This window comes from Neoarius graeffei, chromosome 6 (genome assembly GCF_027579695.1).
Source record: "Neoarius graeffei isolate fNeoGra1 chromosome 6, fNeoGra1.pri, whole genome shotgun sequence".
Taxonomy (NCBI): domain Eukaryota; kingdom Metazoa; phylum Chordata; class Actinopteri; order Siluriformes; family Ariidae; genus Neoarius; species Neoarius graeffei.
The window spans coordinates 104,137,396-104,157,976 of record NC_083574.1 but is presented as its reverse complement, the minus strand read 5'-3'; the positions used below and the strand labels follow the sequence as shown (position 1 = coordinate 104,157,976).

Here is a 20,581-nt window from a genome sequence, read left to right as displayed (position 1 = left end):
GCAGTGCAATAGTATTACTGGTAGTACTAATAAAATAATATAAAATCAATGTCATAAAATAATTTAATAAAGCCTAATAAAGATTATTATGTGGATGTTACACATTGTTTTTGTTCCTGCTTTTGTAGCTTAAGAGCTCAAGTTTCCAAACCTGTCATTGCTTAACTCTTGAATATTTTCTATCGTGAATATTCTCATTAAAAATCGTATAATCTCGACTTTCCAAAGAAATGGATCTGGTTAAGACCTGTTCAGTACTTTGGGAGTAACGGCAGGTTGAAGTCGGTACAACAGAGTAAAAACTCTGCTCACAGGACGTCGGGAAACTGCCGGTGCTTTTCTTTCCGAGTCACGGGAAAGCGGTCAGGCTCTCTCTCTCTCTCTCTCTCTCTCTCTCTCCTGATCGGTTTCCCGCTGGATTACTCGTCAATATCAGTCAGATCACTTTTATAGGGATGTTCTCTCACTGTTTCTGATGAAGGATTCAGCAAAATGTTCCCTCTGCTAGTTTTGATGTTCTGATTCACGGGAGACTTTGAAGTGAGTTTTCACAGCTTTACCCACTTATTTTTTCAAATCAAACTGATTCCTGTAAATAAGTAACTATTATAGAATATGACTGTAGTTGTTTTGATGAAAAATATTGAGATCTTAGTGGTCGGAATGAGATTTTAAAAACTGGAAGTCAGAAACGCGAGTGTCGAGTTCAGTTCATGTGAATTGTTTATTGGATGTGGATCAGACAGGTTTTTCGAGGTTCACCTTGAAAGCTGTGAATATTATCATTTATATTCTTTAAAATAAACACCAGTCGGCCCTGCTTATGAGAAACAGAAAGCCCCACAGGGCACAAAGACGGGATTAGAAATAATCTTTTATTCCTTTTTCGCTGAGTGTACTGATTTAACTTTTTAACCTAATTAACATAATTAATACTAATTAAATACTAATTTGCATGATTGGGTTTTACTAATTTTTCAAACTTTGTATTCAGTCTACAACCATCTATGTGCTGCTAATTTCCATGTAAATAGCTTGAAAAAAAAAGTTATTCAGAAAAAAAACATTTGATCTCATTGGTTAATGAGGCCCATTTCAGACCATGTGATCCTCATACAGAATATTACGGCAGTTTTCTAAAAATTAAACCATTTTTTAAATCTTTGATTTGTAATATCTCAAGAACAGATTTAAACATATTTTAATTACGTAACAAGTATGTTGTTCTGCGTTCACTTCTGAATTCAGTGAGAGCAGTTTCAAGCAACTTGGAATGAATTGTCATTTTGATTGATGACTTATTATAATTAATATTCATCTACTGTATATTGGTGACCTTTTTATGGAATAAGAATAAAACAACCAGTTGAGGTTTGATGTCTTTCGTATTGTTTTTAATATAATTAGAAATGCCGCCATGTTTCTCAGTGTTCTAAAGAGTTTCTTAACTCTATATTGCTTCCTTTGATGTTCATCCATTTCATTTTTGATCCTCTCTGACAATATTTTACACAGACTTTCAGAGTGCAGGATAACAGAGGAAGGATACGCTGCTCTGGCTGAAGCTCTGAAATCATCCCACCTGATAGAGCTGGATCTCAGAGGGAACGACCCTGGAGCATCAGGAGTGAAGCTGCTCACTGATTTACTCCAGGATCCAGACTGTAAACTAACAACACTGAGGTGAGCAAATTATAAACAACAGGAATGTTTGAAAGGGAAATGTTCAGTGTTTAAATGTTTAAAGGAAACAACCAAAAATGATTATTTTTATTAAGGTTCCTGAAAATTTGTTTTTCTAACAAACAGATTTTATAACAGTATAAGCATCTCATCTCATCTCATTATCTGTAGCCGCTTTATCCTGTTCTACAGGGTCGTGGGCAAGCTGGAGCCTATCCCAGCTGACTACGGGCGAAAGGCGGGGTACACCCTGGACAAGTCGCCAGGTCATCACAGGGCTGACACATAGACACAGACAACCATTCACACTCACATTCACACCTACGCTCAATTTAGGTGGGGTTTACATTAGACCGTATCAGCGGATCATCAGATTAACGTTTTTAAAGCGATTAGTGTGCACACAGCAACACCAATACACGATTCGCGTGCATACAGCAACACCAATACACGGATACGCTCGGCTCCGCAGGCATCCTGCGCTCCAAATCACTCCGCCCTGAACAGCGAGTGCCCTCTGGAGGGTGCGCACTCCGGCCCTGCGCAGCTCACAGAGCGCGCGAGTGGAGCGCACGAGCAGTGATTCGGGACTGAGCCGCTGTGTGTGTGATCCCAGCGCATATCACTTACCACTCGCAAGTGGAAGGATGGCAAGCCTAAAGACAATCATAACTACATAATGGGCAGTATTTGCATCAGTTTTTGCAGTATTTTCATACTTTTATACTCTTTAATGAAAGGTGATACAAGGCGGAAGTCCGCGCCGTTTTTCAGCAGTCGCTTCACATGACCAATGCCAGCGAATCAGGAAGGTGGATGTCACAGTGACGTTGTCCAATGACGACGCCAGCTAGAGCTCAGCACAGCGTATCCGCGTATTCTCAATGTTTACACAGCACCGGACCAGACACGATCTGGATTGAATACGTGGACCCTGGCGGATTCCCGTTTCCCGGCGTTTCCAGGCGGTTTAATGTAAACGGACAGTGCATCCGCGAAGAAAACGAGACAGATACGGTCTAATGTAAACTTGGCCTTAGAGTCACCAGTTAACCTAACCTGCATGTCTTTGGACTGTGGGGGAAACCGGAGCACCCGGAGGAAACCCACGGGGAGAACATGCAAACTCCACACAGAAAGGCCCTCGCCAGCCACGGGGCTCAAACCCAGAACCTTCTTGCTGTGAGGCGACAGCGCTAACCACTACACCACCGTGCCGCCAGTATAAGCATGTATTCTTCTATTAAAAAAAAAAATTTGAAACTTTTTTTATATAAAGCAGTGTCCTGATATGGCCAAAGATATTTTCAAAGATAAAGATTTAAAAATAATCTCTGTTTTTGATGAGTCCCGAATGCTACAGCGAGGCATATTTAAGATAATGCAGTTGATGTTGATCAGTGTTCGAGTAAACTTTTCCCCTCACAGACTGTTGAAAAGTCCTGAAGCAGAAGAAGTCTGTGGTCGTCTGACTAAAGTTTTAGAGACAAACCCCTTATTGCAGACGCATCTGAACCTGAGGGGGAAAATAAAAGGAGACTCAGAAGTGGAGCAGCTCTCTGCTCTACTGAAGGATCCACACTGCAGAGCTGAGAAACTCACGTGTGCACATTATTATTATTATTATTATTATTATTATTATTTATCTATTGAAACATGCATTAAGAACGACATATCAAAAATAAAACATTGAACTTTAATTCCCTGAACGTTGATTATTTTCCATGCATTGTGTGGTTGAACTCATTGTAAAAGTGGTGGACCTTTTTCTTTTTAGACTGACTGAATGTAATCTGATGATGGAAAGCTGTAAAGCTCTGGCTGAAGTTCTCAGTTCACACCGTTTTCTAACTGAGTTGGACTTGAGTAAGAACGGCCTACAGAATTCAGGTGTCCAGCAATTATCTGAAGGACTGAAGAACCAAAGCTGCATTCTGAAGATATTAAGGTACAGTAATATCTCACTATATAAGCAGTGCAATAGTATTACTGGTAGTACTAATAAAAATAATATAAAATCAATGTCATAAAATAATTTAATAAAGCCTAATAATGATTATTATGTGGATGTTACACATTATGTTTTTGTTCCTGCTTTTGTCACTTAAGAGCTCAAGTTTCCAAACCTGTCATTGCTTAACTCTTGAATATTTTCTATCGTGAATATTCTCATTAAAAATCGTATAATCTCGACTTTCCAAAGAAATGGCTCTAGTTAAGATCTGTTCAGTACTTTGGGAGTAACGGCAGGTTGAAGTCGGTACAACAGAGTAAAAACTCTGCTCACAGGACGTCGGGAAACTGCCGGTGCTTTTCTTTCCGAGTCACGGGAAAGCTGTCAGGCTCTCTCTCTCTCGCTCTCTCTCTCTCTCTCTCTCGCGCTCTCTCTCTCTCTCTCTCTCCTGATCGGTTTCCTGCTGGATTACTCGTCAATATCAGTCAGATCACTTTTATAGGGATGTTCTCTCACTGTTTCTGATGAAGGATTCAGCAAAATTTTCCCTCTGCTAGTTTTGATGTTCTGATTCACGGGAGACTTTGAAGTGAGTTTTCACAGCTTTACCCACTTATTTTTTCAAATCAAACTGATTCCTGTAAATAAATAACTATTATAGAATATGACTGTAGTTGTTTTGATGAAAAATATTGAGATCTTAGTGGTCGGAATGAGATTTTAAAAACTGGAAGTCAGAAACGCGAGTGTCGAGTTCAGTTCATGTGAATTGTTTATTGGATGTGGATCAGACAGGTTTTTCGAGGTTCGCCTTGAAAGCTGTGAATATTATCATTTATATTCTTTAAAATAAACACCAGTCGGCCCTGCTTATGAGAAACAGAAAGCCCCACAGGGCACAAAGAGGGGATTAGAAATAATCTTTTATTCCTTTTTCGCTGAGTGTACTGATTTAACTTTTTAACCTAATTAACATAATTAATACTAATTAAATACTAATTTGCATGATTGGGTTTTACTAATTTTTCAAACTTTGTATTCAGTCTACAACCATCTATGTGCTGCTAATTTCCATGTAAATAGCTTGAAAAAAAAAGTTATTCAGAAAAAAACATTTGATCTCATTGGTTAATGAGGCCCATTTCGGACCATGTGATCCTCATACAGAATATTACGGCAGTTTTCTAAAAATTAAATCTTTTTTTTAAATCTTTTTTTTTTTGCAATCTGTTTATTGATGAAAACCAGAGTGATACAGAGGGTGAAGTCGACATTGTCTACTAAGACAAAGATAGTAAAAAGCAGTTTCCACCTTATTTCCTTTTATAAAACATAGAACAGCAATAAACAATACCATAAAGTAAATTTCAAGCCAAGAAGAGAATAAAAAATAAAGTAATAATAATAATAATTGGGGGAAAAAATTAAAAAAATAAATAATAATAATAATAATAATTGAATAAGCCCAGGTGTTCAAGAGCAGCTTCATGTGTACTAGACCTACACACTCAAAAAGATCATGGGAAGGTAACATAAGCTATGTGGATTCAGCCTGTAGTTCTTTTAACTTATCAAAATAAGTGATAAGGAGCTGCCATCTCAAGTAAAATTTTTTCATTGACCCTCTAAGAGTAAATTTAATCTTTTCTAATTTAAGAAAGAGCATAGTATCCTCCAGCCATCGGGCTAGTGAAGGGGGTGTAGAAGATTTCCATCCTAAGAGAATTCTACGGTGGGCAAGCAGTGAGGTAAAAGCAATGACATCAGAATGAGTCTTTGAAACTGTGTCCGTCGGAACACCAAAAATTGCAGTTAAGGGGTTTGGTTCGATGGATATATTGAGTGCCTCAGACAAAGCCCCAAACACTCCAGACCAGTATCTTTCAAGGGAAGGACAGGACCAAAAACTGTGTGTAAGATTAGCTGGAGAAAAGGAATACCTATTACAGCTTGCATCCACTCTTGGGTATATTTCAGCCAATTTGGCTTTACTATAATGTACTCTATGTAAGACTTTGAACTGAATAAGAGCCAGGCATGCACAGGATGATGACGAATTAACTTTTGTAAGTGCACAGTCCCAATAGTCTCCCAGCTCCATTCCTAACTCATCCTCCCACTTAGACTGAATTCTGGCTAAATTGTGGTCATCCAAAGACATATTAGTTTCTGATATATAACAGAAATTATACCTCTTTCTGGTTTTAAAAGAGTTAAGTCTTCCCAGGCTCCCAGTGTTGGTAGATTGGGGAAGAAGGGGAAACTAGTTTTGAGAAAATGTCGTCTTTGGAGATACTGAAATAATAATTGTCTGGGTAGATTATGTTCTTTCTGTAGATCTTCAAAACTGTCCATGGTCTTGGAGCTGTAAAGGCTCTGGAAACAGAAAAATATCCCTCTTCCACCACTCCATGAATGACGAGTCCATGGTAGATGGAGGAAATAAGTGATTATTGTGAATGGGGCCAAGGATAGAAGCAGAAAAAAAAAAATTGTAATGTGAACGAAACTGGTTCCAAATTTTTAGTGTGGACTGAACTATAGGATTAGAGTAGAAGCGAGAAGGCTTTAAAGGTAATGATGAGTAAATTAAAGCCCTAAGGCTTGAATGTCTGCATGATTGTTCTTCCAAAATACACCAGTCTGTGTTAGCGGCGTGTAACCAATAAAGTATCTTCTGGACATTTGCAGCCCAGTAGTAATGGATAAAACTGGGCAAGGCTAATCCACCTACACTTCGCTGCCTTTGTAAAAGTTTCACCTTAACTTTCGGTACTTGATTGCCCCAAATAAATGAGGTCACAGCTTGACCTAGCAGTCAAAAGAAAGACTTGGTAAGAAAGAGAGGTAACACTGAAAGAGGTATAAAAACTGTGGGAGAACCGTCATCTTTACAGTATTTATACAGCCTGCCAAAGTAAGAGGTAAAGCAGACCATCTTTTGAAGTCATCCTTCATTTGATTAACTAGTGCTGTAAAATTTGATGAAAGGGAAGTGAAGGACTTAGTAATCTTAACTCCTAAATATTTGAAACCTGAACCAGAAATGTGAAAAGGAAGGGAAGGTGTTTGTCCAGATGGTGCTGGAGAGTCCAGTTGGAAACATTCGCTTTTCTGCAAATTCAGTTTATATCCAGAAAATCTCCCAAACTCTTCTAATATGGAAACAATTTTAGCTGCGCAGGTGGTTGGATGACTGACATATAGCAACAAATCATCGGCATACAATGAAACCCTGTGTTCCAACCCCCCTCTTACTATACCCTGAAATGCTGTTGTGGTTCGTAAGGCTTTGGCAAGTGGTTCGATCGCAATGGCAAACAAAAGTGGGGAGAGTGGGCAACCTTGTCTTGTGCCTCTACTCAAGGGAAAAAAAACTGATCTCAAGTCATTGGTTTGCACGCTTGCTTGTGGATCCTTATACAAGAGCTTAATCCACGAAATGAAATTTTTACCAAAGCCAAATGTATTCAATGCTGCAAATAAATACTTCCACTCGACCCTGTCGAACGCTTTCTCTGCGTCTAAAGAAATAATTGCTTCAGGCAGACAGTCTGTGTTTTTTGTATATGCTATATTGATAAGGCGACGTACGTTCGAAAAAGAATGCCGACCTCTAATAAAACCAGTTTGATCTTCAGAGATGATTGTTGGAAGAAAATTCTCCATCCGGCGGGCCAACATTTTAGCTAGGATCTTTGCATCCACATTTAAAAGAGATATCAGACGATAAGAACCACAATGGGTGGGATCCTTATCTTTCTTGAGAATAAGTGAGATAGATGCTTGAGAAAATGTGGGGGGTAAGGAACCTCTCTCCAGTGATTCAGTAAAAACTGCCATGAGGAGTGGGGCAAGCTGTTCTTTAAACTTTTTATAAAACTCGACAGGGTATCCGTCCATGCCTGGAGTTTTTCTGTTCTGCATGGCCATAATGGCATTGAGGACCTCCTCTATCTCTAAATTTCGTTCAAGGGTACAGTAGATGCATCAGCGTGACTAAGGGAAGGGGTTTTCATTTTATTCAGAAAAGTCATCATAGGGGTGGTGTCTGTAGGGAAATTAGAGGTGTAAAGTGAGATGAAATGAGAGACAAATATGTCATTTATGTGTTTAGGGTCTGAAATTAATGTACCATGTTCATCCGTTACTTGAGGGATAAGACGAGATGCAGCCTGGCGTTTTAATTGATGAGCAAGTAAACGACTGGATTTATTTCCATATTCATAGAAAGTCCCTCTGGTTTTAAGCAAAAGTTGTTCTGCATGTTTAATGGTTAAAATGTTCAGTTTAGCTTGCAAATCTATCCGTTTCTTGTTCAATTCTGCATTAGGTGACTCAGAGAAGAGCTGGTCAAGCTTACTTATAGATTCAGTTAAGCCCGATATCTCCTTAGAACGCTCCTTATTTTTAAAGGCTGTATATGAGATAATTTGCCCCCTAAGGTAAGCTTTAAGTGAGTCCCAGAGCGTAGAGTATGAGATCTGATCAGTTTTATTTATGGCAATATAAACATCTATATTGGTTGCCAGGAATTTGCAAAAGTCCTCCTCAGATAGCAAAAGAGGATCTAGTTTCCATAATGGACGTTGCTTTATATTCAGAGCGAAGGAGATATCCAGAACAACCGGGGCGTGGTCGGAAATGATAATAGCTAAGTAATCGGCTGTTTTTATTGAAGGAATGAATGAACTGTCAACAAAGAAATAATCTATACGCAAGAAGAAGTGGTACACTGGAGAAAAAAAGGAGAACCGTTTCAAATTTGGGTTGAGAAATCGCCATGGATCTATACAACCACTTTGAGCCATGAAAGCAGAGAATGCCTTTGCCACGCCTGAAGGGGGGTTGATGTTTTGGAGCATGATCTGCCTAATACAGGATTGATTGCACAATTTAAATCACCTCCCAAAATGAGCTTATGAGTGTCTAAATTTGGGAGTGTTGATAACAGTTTATTCACAAAGTCTGTGTCATCCCAATTAGGGGCATAGAGGTTTACAAGAATAACTCTGGTTTGAAAAAGACATCCACAGATTATGACAAAACGACCAAGAGTATCAGTGATGACCTCTGTCAGTGTAAACTGCACTTTTTTATTAATTAGGATGGCAACCCCTTTTGAACTACCATTGTGTCTGGAGTGAATTTTCTATATTTCTGCATAAATATGACCTAAAATATCATCAGATTTTCACACAAGTCCTAAAAGTAGATAAAGAGAACCCAGTTAAACAAATGAGACAAAAAATATTATACTTGGTCATTTATTTATTGAGGAAAATGATCCAATATTACATATCTGTGAGTGGCAAAAGTATGTGAACCTTTGCTTTCAGTATCTGGTGTGACCCCCTTGTGCAGCAATAACTGCAACTAAACGTTTGCGGTAACTGTTGATCAGTCCTGCACACCGGCTTGGAGGAATTTTAGCCCATTCCTCCATACAGAACAGCTTCAACTCTGGGATGTTGGTGGGTTTCCTCACATGAACTGCTCACTTCAGGTCCTTCCACAACATTTCCATTGGATTAAGGTCAGGACTTTGACTTGGCCATTCCAAAACATTAACTTTATTCTTCTTTAACCATTCTTTGGTAGAACGGCTTGTGTGCTTAGGGTCGTTGTCTTGCTGCATGACCCACCTTCTCTTGAGATTCAGTTCATGGACAGATGTCCTGATATTTTCCTTTAGAATTCACTGGTATAATTCAGAATTCATTGTTCCATCAATGATGGCAAGCTGTCCTGGCCCAGATGCAGCAAAACAGGCCCAAACCATGATACTACCACCACCATGTTTCACAGATGGGATAAGGTTCTTCTGCTGGAATGCAGCGTTTTCCTTTCTCCAAACATAACACTTCTCATTTAAACCAAAGAGTTCTATTTTGGTCTCATCCATCCACAAAACATTTTTCCAATAGCCTTCTGGCTTGTCCACTTGATCTTTAACAAACTGCAGATGAGCCACAATGTTCTTTTTGGAGAGCAGTGGCTTTCTCCTTGCAAACCTGCCATGCACATCATTTGTTATTCAGTGTTCTCCTGATGGTGGACTCATGAACATTTGCCAATGTGAGAGAGGCGTTCAGTTGCTTAGAAGTTACCCTGGGGTCCTTTGTGACCTTGCCGACTATTACACGCCTTGCTCTTGGAGTGATCTTTGCTGGTCGACCACTCCTGGGAAGGGTAACGATGGTCTTGAATTTCCTCCATTTGTACACAGTCTGTCTGACTGTGGATTGGTGGAGTCCAAACTCTTTAGGGATGGTTTTATAATCTTTTCCAGCCTGATGTGCATCAACAACGCTTTTTCTGAGGTCCTCAGAAATCTCCTTTGTTCGTGCCATGATACACTTCCCCAAACATGTTGTGTCGATCAGACTTTGATAGATCCCTGTTCTTTAAATAAAACAGGGTGCCCACTCACACCTGATTGTCATCCCATTGATTGAAAACACCTGATTCTAATTTCACCTTCAAATTAACTGCTAATCCTAGAGGTTCACATACTTTTGCCACTCACAGATATGTAATATTGGATCATTTTCCTCAATAAATAAATGACCAAGAATAATATTTTCATCTCATTTGTTTAACTGGGTTCTCGTTATCTACTTTTAGGACTTGTGTGAAAATCTGATGATGTTTTAGGTCATATTTATGCAGAAATATAGAAAATTCTAAAGGGTTCACAAACTTTCAAGCACCACTGTACTGTATGTCCTTCACAAACAAAAATCTGCCCCATTCCAGCCTTGCTGAAGCACCTCCAGATCATCACCGATCCTCCACCCAATTTCACAATGGGTGTGAGACACTGTGGCTTGTAGGCCTCTCCAGGTCCCCATCTAACCATTAGATGACCAGGTGATGGGAAAAGCTGAAAATTGGACTCATCAGAGAAGAGCTGACTCCAGTCCTCTACGGTCTAATCCTTATGGTCTTTAGCAAACTTCAGCCTGGCTTTTCTTTGCTTCTTACTGATGCAGGGTTCGAAGTAGACCAAAATATCAGCATAGTGGCACCAGTTATAACAGCCAGGGGAAAGCTCCTCATGGGTTCTACATGCCCAGAGATGCATTCTAGTGCATTTCCTGTCAATTGCAGGCCTCCCTGAAAGTCACTCTTTTTTTTGGTAATATTAATGAGAGGGGTTTTTTTCCCCAAATTTGTTGTGATTTGTTTATGATTGAAGACTTCCCATCTCATCTCATTATCTCTAGCCACTTTATCCTGTCCTACAGGGTTGCAGGCAAGCTGGAGCCTATCCACAGAGCTGATTTCTTTGGGTCCATCTTATGTCTGAGTTCCGGTGATATGTGAAGGCGATGCAGTAACTTAAATTGTGATTCAAGGTCCTGGGCCCATGTTTGTATAATTGTATTGTTAGCCTTATTGGACTTATAAAAGGCCTCATAGCATCGCCTTACTATAGCCTTATTGCTATGTATTTTGTATAGTAGTTACTCAGCTGGTGACATTTCCAGAGTAAATTTATGCTGAATTGGATTCTGAATAAAGCTTTTGACTTGCAGGAACCTAAGAAAATGTGTGTGATAAATTGTATTTCAACCTTAATTGGTCAAATGACATCATTCCGTCCCCTTCAAATAAGTCTTTCAAAGTTGTAATACCAGCACTTTCCCACAGAGCAAACCCATTATCTGTCATGCCTGGGAGAAATTCTGTATTTCTTTGTATTGGAGTAATTGGAGATAAAACATCAGTTCTTTTTTCCCCATTTCTTAATCATGTCCCAAGCTTTTAGTGTGGATTTAACAATGAAATTACCATCTGCAACCTCTAGTTTATTCCGATTCAGGATAAATGGGAGACTAGCTAATTGTAATGGTTTACCTAAATTATATGCTTCAATATCGAGCCAGACAGAGTCCGAGTTATTCCTTACCCAATCTACTAGATATCGAAATTGGGAAGCCACTTGTTACAGTCTAATGTTGGGAATTGCCAATCCTCCCTGACCTGATGGCAAAAGTCGTGGTCTTTTGCAGTTCCATATAAATGATCTAAACCAACCATTCACCGTCTTGATAGTATTATTATTTAGTAGGACTGGAATCATTTGAAATTTGTAGAGCAGCCATGGTAAAATATTCATCTTAATCAAAGAGATTCTTCCCAGCATCGAAAGTGGTAAAGAAGACCATCTCTCTAGGTCATCGTGGATGCATTTAAGCAGAGGCTGAAAATTTGCTTTAAACATCCTTTGCAGCAGAGGCGTAATAAATATACCTAGATAAAGAAAACCTTCTGTTGCCCATCTGAAGGGTGACAAGCCGGGGGGGAGTGGAGCACCTGACCCAGTGGCATGGCCTCTGACTTACTGAAATTTATTTTGTAACCAGAAAACTTACTAAACTCATTGATAACAGTAAGGACTGACCTAATAGATATTTCTGGTTGAGTGATAAACAATAGAACATCATCAGCATACAAGGAAATCTTATGTTGTCTGTGATTAATCGATATACCATGAACAGTAGAGTGGGTTCTAATGGCTTCTGCCAGTGGCTCGACTGCGATCGCAAACAGCAGAGGTGATAAGGGGCACCCTTGGCGCGTGCCCCTCCCCAGAGCAAAGTAGGGAGAGCATTTACCATTTGTGATAACAGCCCCTAGTGGATTATGATAAAGCAACTTGACCCAGTCAATAAAATCTTTACCTAAATCAAATTCCTTGAGTGTGAAAAACAAAAAATCCCATTCTGTACGGTCGAATGCTTTTTCTGCATCCAATGACACTACCATACCCTTAAGATTATTTTGCTGACACAGCTGAATAATGTTGAGTAACCTTCTAACATTATTACATGAGTTCCTTCCAGTAATAGGCAAGGCAAGTTTATTTATATAGTGCATTTCATACACAGTGGCAGTTCAGTGTGCTTTACAGAGGTAAAAGCAAAACAGTAAACAATAGAAAATAAAATTACATAAAATAAAGGGGGAAGAAGAGAGAAAAAAAATAATAAGAATTAAACAATAGTAGAAATACAATAATAAAATGAAGTAAAAGTTCAGTAAAAAACAACAGAATAAAATAGAATAAAAGTTAAGTAAAGTTTAAAACATGCAGAGACTGTAAAAGTTAAGTAAAGTTTAAAACATGTAAAGATGATGATATTTATCAGTTAGCAGAAAGCATCTGAGAACAGCTTGGTCTTTAGTCTAGATTTGAAGCTGCCAACAGCAGGAGCATTTTTGATGTCCTCTGGCAGTTGGTTCCATAGCTGTACTGCATAGTAGCTAAAAGCTGCTTCACCACACTTTGTTTTAACAACAGGTTTTACCAGTAAATTTTGCTGCTGCGATCTGGTAGATCTGATTGGGTTAGGCCGCTGCAACATATCAGAGAGGTAATTGGGCCCTGTACCATTTAGAGATTTGTACACCAGCAGCAATGCTTTAAAGTCAATTCTGTAGCTTACTGGAAGCCAGTGAAGGGACCTTAGAATTGGAGTAATGTGCTCTGTTCTTTTTGTTCGTGTGAGAACCCTCGCCGCTGCATTTTGAACCAGCTGAAGTCATTTGATGGTCTTTTTTGGCAGGCCTGTGAAAAGGCCATTGCAGTAATCAACCCTACTAGAGATGAAGGCATGGATACGTTTTTCCAGATCATTTTTTGACATAAGTCCTCTTAGTTTGGAAATGTTTTTTAGGTGATAAAATGCCGATTTAGTGATTGCTTTCATGTGACTGTCAAAGTTTAGCTCGCTGTCAATGAAAACACCAAGATTTTTAACCATTTCTTTTGTGTCAAGAATAGTGGTAATTCTGAGTCTTTCATCTTTTTTCCCCAAATAGAATTACTTCTGTATCTGTGTTCAGCTGAAGAAAATTTTGTGACATCCAGTTGTTGATTTGGTCGATACACTGGCAGAGACATTCAAGGGGGGCATAATCATTAGGTGATAGAGCAAAATAAATTTGGGTGTCATCTGCATAGCAGTGATACAAAATTGAGTTGTTCTTGATAATTTGTCCAAGTAGGAGCATATAAAGGTTGAATAGTAATGGTCCAAGGATCGACCCCTGGGGGACACCACGGGTCAAGGACATTGATGTTGAGGTACAATTTCCCATGGTAACAAAGAAGCTTCTATCTTTTAAGTATGATTTTAACCAATTGATAACTTTACCAGTCAACCCAACCCAGTGTTCAAGTCAATATAGCAGTATGTTGTGATCAACAGTATCAAAAGCTGCACTGAGGTCCAGTAACACCAGGACCGATGTTTTGCCTGCATCAGTATTAAGACGTATGTCATTTATAACTTTAATCAGCGCTGTTTCAGTGCTATGATTGGCACGAAATCCTGACTGAAAGTTATCAAAACAGCTGTTTGATAACAAGAAGGCAGTTAATTGATTAAAGACAATTTTTTCAAGGATTTTCCCGATGAATGGTACATTTGATATTGGCCTGTAGTTGTTCAATACTGAAGTATCCAGATTATTCTTTTTAAGTAGGGGCTTTACAACGGCTTTTTTCAGGGACACAGGAAAAATGCCAGTCTCTAGGGATGTATTTATGATCTGAAGCACATCTGTAATTATGAGGTGAAGAACAGACTTAAAAAAGTTGGTGGGCAGAATGTCCAATTCCGATGTTGAGGAACTGAGATTTTGTACAGTTTTTTCAAGAGTCTCGTAATCAATCAAACAAAATTCTGACATTGTGTTGAAATTGTCTGTAATAAACCCTGTCTGATCATTATTAATGATAAATGGAAGGATTTTCTCTAGTCTTAAGGCTAGTATTTTAGATAAAGTCTTGAAATCTAAATTTAGTAGACTGATAGGTCGGTAGGATGAACATACATCCACTGGTTTATCCTTCTTAAGAATCAGGCTAATGTTCGCTTCTGTAAGTGTTTTGGGAAGAGCTCTCTTCTCAAAGGAGTGATTAAACATGGCAAGTAAAGGCTTCACCAACAACGGCTTAAAACATTTATAAAAATCTGAGCTAAAGCCATCAGGCCCCGGAGCCTTTCCTGATTGTAAAACACCAACTGCTTCAGCTACTTCTTCCAGTGTTATACGTTCATTCATTACTGTCTTTTGTTGGTCATTAGGCTTGGGCAGATTCAGATTGGAGAAAAAGCCCTCCATAAGTCTAGAGACCCCTGCTGGCTGCTCACTCGTATACAACTTTCCATAAAATTCTGTAAAAACCTTATTTATGCCATTGCTATCCAGTTTCACCTGCCCAGAGACATCTTTAACTGAAGATATGTTCTGAGAGTCAGGTCTATTCTTAACCAGGCTGGCTAAATACTTGCTGGGTTTGTTACCAAATTCATATAATTTCTGCCTTGCGAATCTTATACTCTGCTCTGCCTTCTGAGTGAGCAGTGAGTTAAGTGTTGCTCTTGTGGTCAGAGTTGCTTTAAGATTAGTATTGGTAGGGTTCTGATTATATGTGCTTTTTTCATAAGATATAATCAAACCACGTGAATAAGCCTTACACGTCTCCCATAAAATAGAAGGAGATACATCAGGTGTGTTATTGCACGAAAAGAATATCTGAAACTCAGTCTGAAAGAAAGATATGAAATTCGGGTCATTCAACGGATGATTATTAAACCGCCATTTACTCGATCGTTGCTGAGCCTCTCCATGTGAAAACTTTAAGTAAACCGGGGCATGGTCCGATATCGTAATGCTCCCAATATTGCAAGATGAAACAGAATACAACATTGTTTTAGGGACAAACAAGTAGTCTATTCTAGAGCTATTTTTATGCACTCCAGAGAAGAATGTGAATTCTTTGTTGTTTGGATTTAACGCTCGCCACACATCCAAATAGCCTAGTTCTTCACATACATCAGCTGTTGCTCGTGCCCGTTTAGTAGGGTTAGTTCCTTCAGCAGGTAACTTATCAATGCGAGGGTCTAATATGCAATTTAAGTCACCGCCAGCAATTGACTGAGCACCGTCCAACTCCGCTAATTCTGAGAAAGCTTTTGTTATGAGATCAGGAGGGAGACCTGGTGGGACATAAACATTTAAAACAGAAATATTTTCGCCAAACAGGCGTCCCTTTATTGCAACATATCTTCCTGCATTATCTTTAGTACAGGATTCTAGCATAAAAGGAAGCTGTTTGTTAATAAGGATGCAAACTCCTCTGCTATTGGACGTAAAAGACGAAAAAAATACTTGTCCCACCCATTCCCATTTAAGTTTTTCATGTTCTATGTCTTTTAGATGTGTTTCCTGAAGTAGTGCTATGTCAACCCCTTCTTTTTTTAGATATGTCAATATTTTTTTCCTTTTCACAGGATGATGTATGCCTCTAATATTCCATGTACATACCTTAAGTACAGAATTAGTCATGGTAGTTGTAAAGAATTAAATAGAGCGAGGATTGGTTGTTGCCTTAAGTCTGTATGTATTATACTATCCATAATCTAATTCCCTCCATGTGCCATACCTTGTGACCAGAAAGAGATAAAACAACAGGAAAAAAAACTCAAATTGCTGCGCTGTCTTCCATAACCCTAGAATAAACCTCTGAACACAACTATATACACACAGTCTCCCATGAACAAATAGACTAATGGAACTCAAGATAAAGAGAAGGGTGGAGACCCCAACTTCAGAAGAGAAACCCTTGCTAGGCCCTCTTAACCTTACTTCAGATGCGGCTATGATGTTCCTGAGTCTGCAAGATCGAGTGCAATCAATTATTTAATCAGCCCTACATCCGCTGAGCTGATGTTCCACTATCACTTGTATTTTTCACACAGAGTATCACACAAAAAGAACAGGGATATCTCAGTCATATAATATGAGTAGTTGGTATCCATACCATCAGGAAGTAAATAATATAAAGTCACAGAAAATAAGGATTTAAAAAAAAAAATTCTGTGCTACCACCTGGTGGTGACAACAGGAGACGCACGATCTGTATGACAGGGCCTGTCAATCAAATGCTGCTACCTTCGGCCAACGTCCGGCCATTTCCAGTCCATCTCGGCCATGTCCGACATCCGCCGGCTCCCCCGGATACCTTCACTTAAGACCGGCAAAGTGCAATTATTTATGGCTGCGTGCCATGCTGGCCCCATTTCCAAGATGAACTTACTCTTCCGTCCGGTACACTGCCTTCACCACCCAGTGTGTTTGTATATGCCATAGCTTCTTCGGGCTTGGTAAAGGACTTGATAGTGTTATTCACGGTGATCCTCAGAGTTGCAGGATAATTTAGGCCATAGGTGTGTAGACCGAGCGACTGGCGCCTCCTTCTGGCCTCGTCAAAAGCCTGACATTTCCTCTGAGTTCCTCTGGAGAAGTCCTGGAAAAAGAAAATCCTGCTGACCTCAAAACGGACCTCCTTCGCCTGCCTGACTGCCTCAAGCACCCGGACCCGATCACTGTAGTGGTGAAATCTTACAATCATAGCACGTGGGTAAGGTCTGCGTGAGTCGGCTCCCCTCCTCGCTGGCCCCGACACCCGGTGCGCCCTCTCCAGCTTTATTTTCCCGTCCTTGGTGGTCAGTGCCAAAACTTTGGGAAGCCACATCTCCATGAACTGTATGGCAGATGAGCCCTCTGAAGATTCTGGCAGGCCGATTTATTCTGAGGTTTTTACATCTGCCTCGATCCTCCTGGTCATCCAGACGCTCCTGCAGCGAGACCACAACTTTTTCCAGGTATGAGACATGTTTCTCCGTCTCGAAATTTATGTCCTCCACCGCGGAAATGCGTTGTTCTGCTTCCCCAACACGCTTGGCTGTGTCTTGCAACTCTTTTGATATGTCTCCAATCTTTTGCAGAAAAGAGTCAAACTTAGCCTCTATCACCCCGGATATATCTGCCGTAAGTGTGGCCATGGCCTTGGTCATTGCTGGACTCAAAACTTCCATCTCTGTAGTCTCTGCACCACCATCTTGTGCCCTATCCATGTTGCTAGTCGTGACAATCCTCTTCTCCTGTGTCTTTTTCATGGTTTTTGAAGCCATTTCAACAAAAGCTTTACCCCAGAAGTGATGTAGTGACATGAGCTAAATTCTACAAGTGTTTTTATCGAATTGGGCTGAGTTAGGCATCACTATCAGGATATTTTGGCATCTACAAAGCGGGAGCTCATACCGAACGCTGCTACTCGGCCCGCATCACTGGAAGTCCCCTGCCAAAGAGCTTCTTAACTCTATATTGCTTCCTTTGATGTTCATCCATTTTATTCTGTCTCCTCTCTGACAATATTTTACACAGACTTTCAGACTGCAGGATAACAGAGGAAGGATACGCTGCTCTGGCTGAAGCTCTGAAATCATCCCACCTGATAGAGCTGGATCTCAGAGGGAACGACCCTGGAGCATCAGGAGTGAAGCTGCTCACTGATTTACTCCAGGATCCACACTGTAAACTGGAGAAACTGAGGTGAACAATATGTACTGGGGTTAATTACTTCATTACAAAATCCACTTTAATACTCAAACAAAACACGAATTAAATATAATTGAACACAAAATAAAATATGAGCTTGTTAATAATGTAATATTTTTGTCTTTGTAATTTTGTGCCTTTCTCTCACTGCAGGTTGTTGAAAAGTGATGAAGCAGTGAAGGCCTGTGATTTTCTGACTGAGGTTCTGGAAAAAAACCCTTTATTGCAGAAAGAACTGGATCTGAGTGGAAAGATCTCTTCAGTGTCAGAAGTGAAGCAGCTCTCTGCCCTACTGGAGGATTCACACTGCACACCTGAGAAACTTACGTGTGTATTCTAATGTTATTTTATAAATTGCTGTTTGCAGTTCTGATTATTATGCTTGAACTAAAATGAATCTGCCCTCTATCCTTAGGCTAAGGAAGAGTGGTGTTACAGAAGAAGGCTGTTCTGCTTTGACTTCATCTTTTCTATTCAATCCTGCACACATAAAAGAGTTGGATCTGAGTGAGAATAAAGTTGGAAACTCTGGAGTGCAGAGAGTTTGTGCTCTACTGAAACATCAGCCATGTAACCTGCAGATCCTGAGGTTGGTTTCAGGTTCCACAAACAAACACATACATCTAGATCATATAATCCTTAAATGGCCTTGGCATTACATATTATATTGTATAGATGTTCATCAGACTATTATAAAAATGCCATCAAATGTTCTCTCTTTAGACTTTCAGACTGCAGGATAACAGAGGAAGGATACGCTGCTCTGGCTGAAGCTCTGAAATCATCCCACCTGATAGAGCTGGATCTCAGAGGGAACGACCCTGGAGCATCAGGAGTGAAGCTGCTCACTGATTTACTCCAGGATCCAGACTGTAAACTAACAACACTGAGGTGAGCAAATTATAAATAACAGGAATGTTTGAAAGGGAAATGTTCAGTGTTTAAATGTTTAAAGGAAGCAACCAAAAATGATTATTTTTATTAAGGTCCCTGAAAATTTGTTATTCTAACAAACCAAATTTATAACAGTATAAGCATGTATTCTTCTATTAAAAAACTTGAAACTTTTTTTTTTTTTATAATGCAGTGTCCTGATATGGCCAAAGATATTTCCAAAGATAAAGATTTAAAAATAATCTCTGTTTTTGATGAGTCCCGAATGCTACAGCGAGGCATATTTAAGATAATGCAGTTGATGTTGATCAGTGTTCGAGTAAACTTTTCCCCTCACAGACTGTTGAAAAGTCCTGAAGCAGAAGAAGTCTGTGGTCGTCTGACTAAAGTTTTAGAGACAAACCCCTTATTGCAGACGCATCTGAACCTGAGGGGGAAAATAAAAGGAGACTCCGAAGTGAAGCAGCTCTCTGCTCTACTGAAGGATCCACACTGCAGAGCTGAGACACTCACGTGTGTACATTATTATTATTATTATTATTATTATTTATCTATTGAAACATGCATTAAGAACGACATATCAAAAATAAAACATTGAAGTTTAATTCCCTGAACGTTGATTATTTTCCATGCATTGTGTGGTTGAACTCATTGTAAAAGTGGTGGACCTTTTTCTTTTTAGACTGACTGAATGTAATCTGATGATGGAAAGCTGTAAAGCTCTGGCTGAAGTTCTCAGTTCACACCGTTTTCTAACTGAGTTGGACTTGAGTGAGAACGGCCTACAGAATTCAGGTGTCCAGCAATTATCTGAAGGACTGAAGAACCAAAGCTGCATTCTGGAGATATTAAGGTACAGTAATATCTCACTATATAAGCAGTGCAGAGCGATCAGCTCCGATATAAACCTCAAAGCGATCAGTTGTTGATCTTATAACCCAATTTAGAGTGTAATATATCAAACATACTGTATATGTACACCATGTTCCCTTTTTCACTGAAATGTAAATGTTAGAGCCATATCTAGGAAGCTTAAAATTCAGTTTTTCAGTGAATTAAATGTATATACAACCCCGATTCCAAAAAAGTTGGGACAAAGTGCAAATTGTAAATAAAAATGGAATGCAATGATGTGGAAGTTTCAAAATTCCATATTTTATTCAGAATAGAACATAGATCAGGGTTTCTCAAACTTCTTTGCTCTGGGGCCCAGTAATGTTAGGCCTTGGTGCTGCAATGCCCTGCATAGGCCTACGCCTCTGTGCGCCCCCCTGAACCCCCCCCCCCCCCCCCCCCACACACACACACACACATCGTGTGTGCCTCCATAGATAGATAGATAGATAGATAGATAGATAGATAGATAGATAGATACATGCATAGTTTATTATTATTATTTATTTTATTTTTTTTTTGTTAGTAGGACTTGTTACAAGTAGCAGGCTTATACCAGCATAACAATATTTTGGCTAAATAAGACCTAACAGGAGTGCATTAGCAGAATTGTAGAAAATTGCCAAATGACCAGTAACTGTCCAAAGATATGCCATTATTATTATTATTATTATTATTATTATTATTATTATTATTATTATTATTATTAATAACCTATTATTACCATTTGCGTAA

The 20,581-nt window shown here is 39.4% G+C and overlaps 1 protein-coding gene across 1 annotated transcript; it reads left to right on the top strand.

Moving 5' to 3' along the window:
• The first annotated feature begins 3,064 nt into the window (after nt 1–3,064).
• On the top strand, nt 3,065–19,881 carry LOC132888479 (ribonuclease inhibitor-like). Its single transcript, XM_060924525.1, has 3 exons — nt 3,065–3,285; nt 3,461–3,631; nt 19,635–19,881. The coding sequence occupies exons 1-3, from the start codon at nt 3,065–3,067 to the stop codon at nt 19,879–19,881; spliced, it is 639 nt and encodes a 212-aa protein (XP_060780508.1).
• Nucleotides 19,882–20,581: the final 700 nt, after the last annotated feature.

Coding starts and splice junctions, on each gene's coding strand:
- LOC132888479 (XM_060924525.1), top strand. CDS start 3,065: ATGCAGTTGATGTTGATCAGTGTTCGAGTAAACTTTTCCCCTCACAGA. Junction 3,286..3,460: donor TGCAGAGCTGAGAAACTCAC/GTGTGCACATTA, acceptor TTTTCTTTTTAG/ACTGACTGAATGTAATCTGA. Junction 3,632..19,634: donor TGCATTCTGAAGATATTAAG/GTACAGTAATAT, acceptor TTTTCTTTTTAG/ACTGACTGAATGTAATCTGA.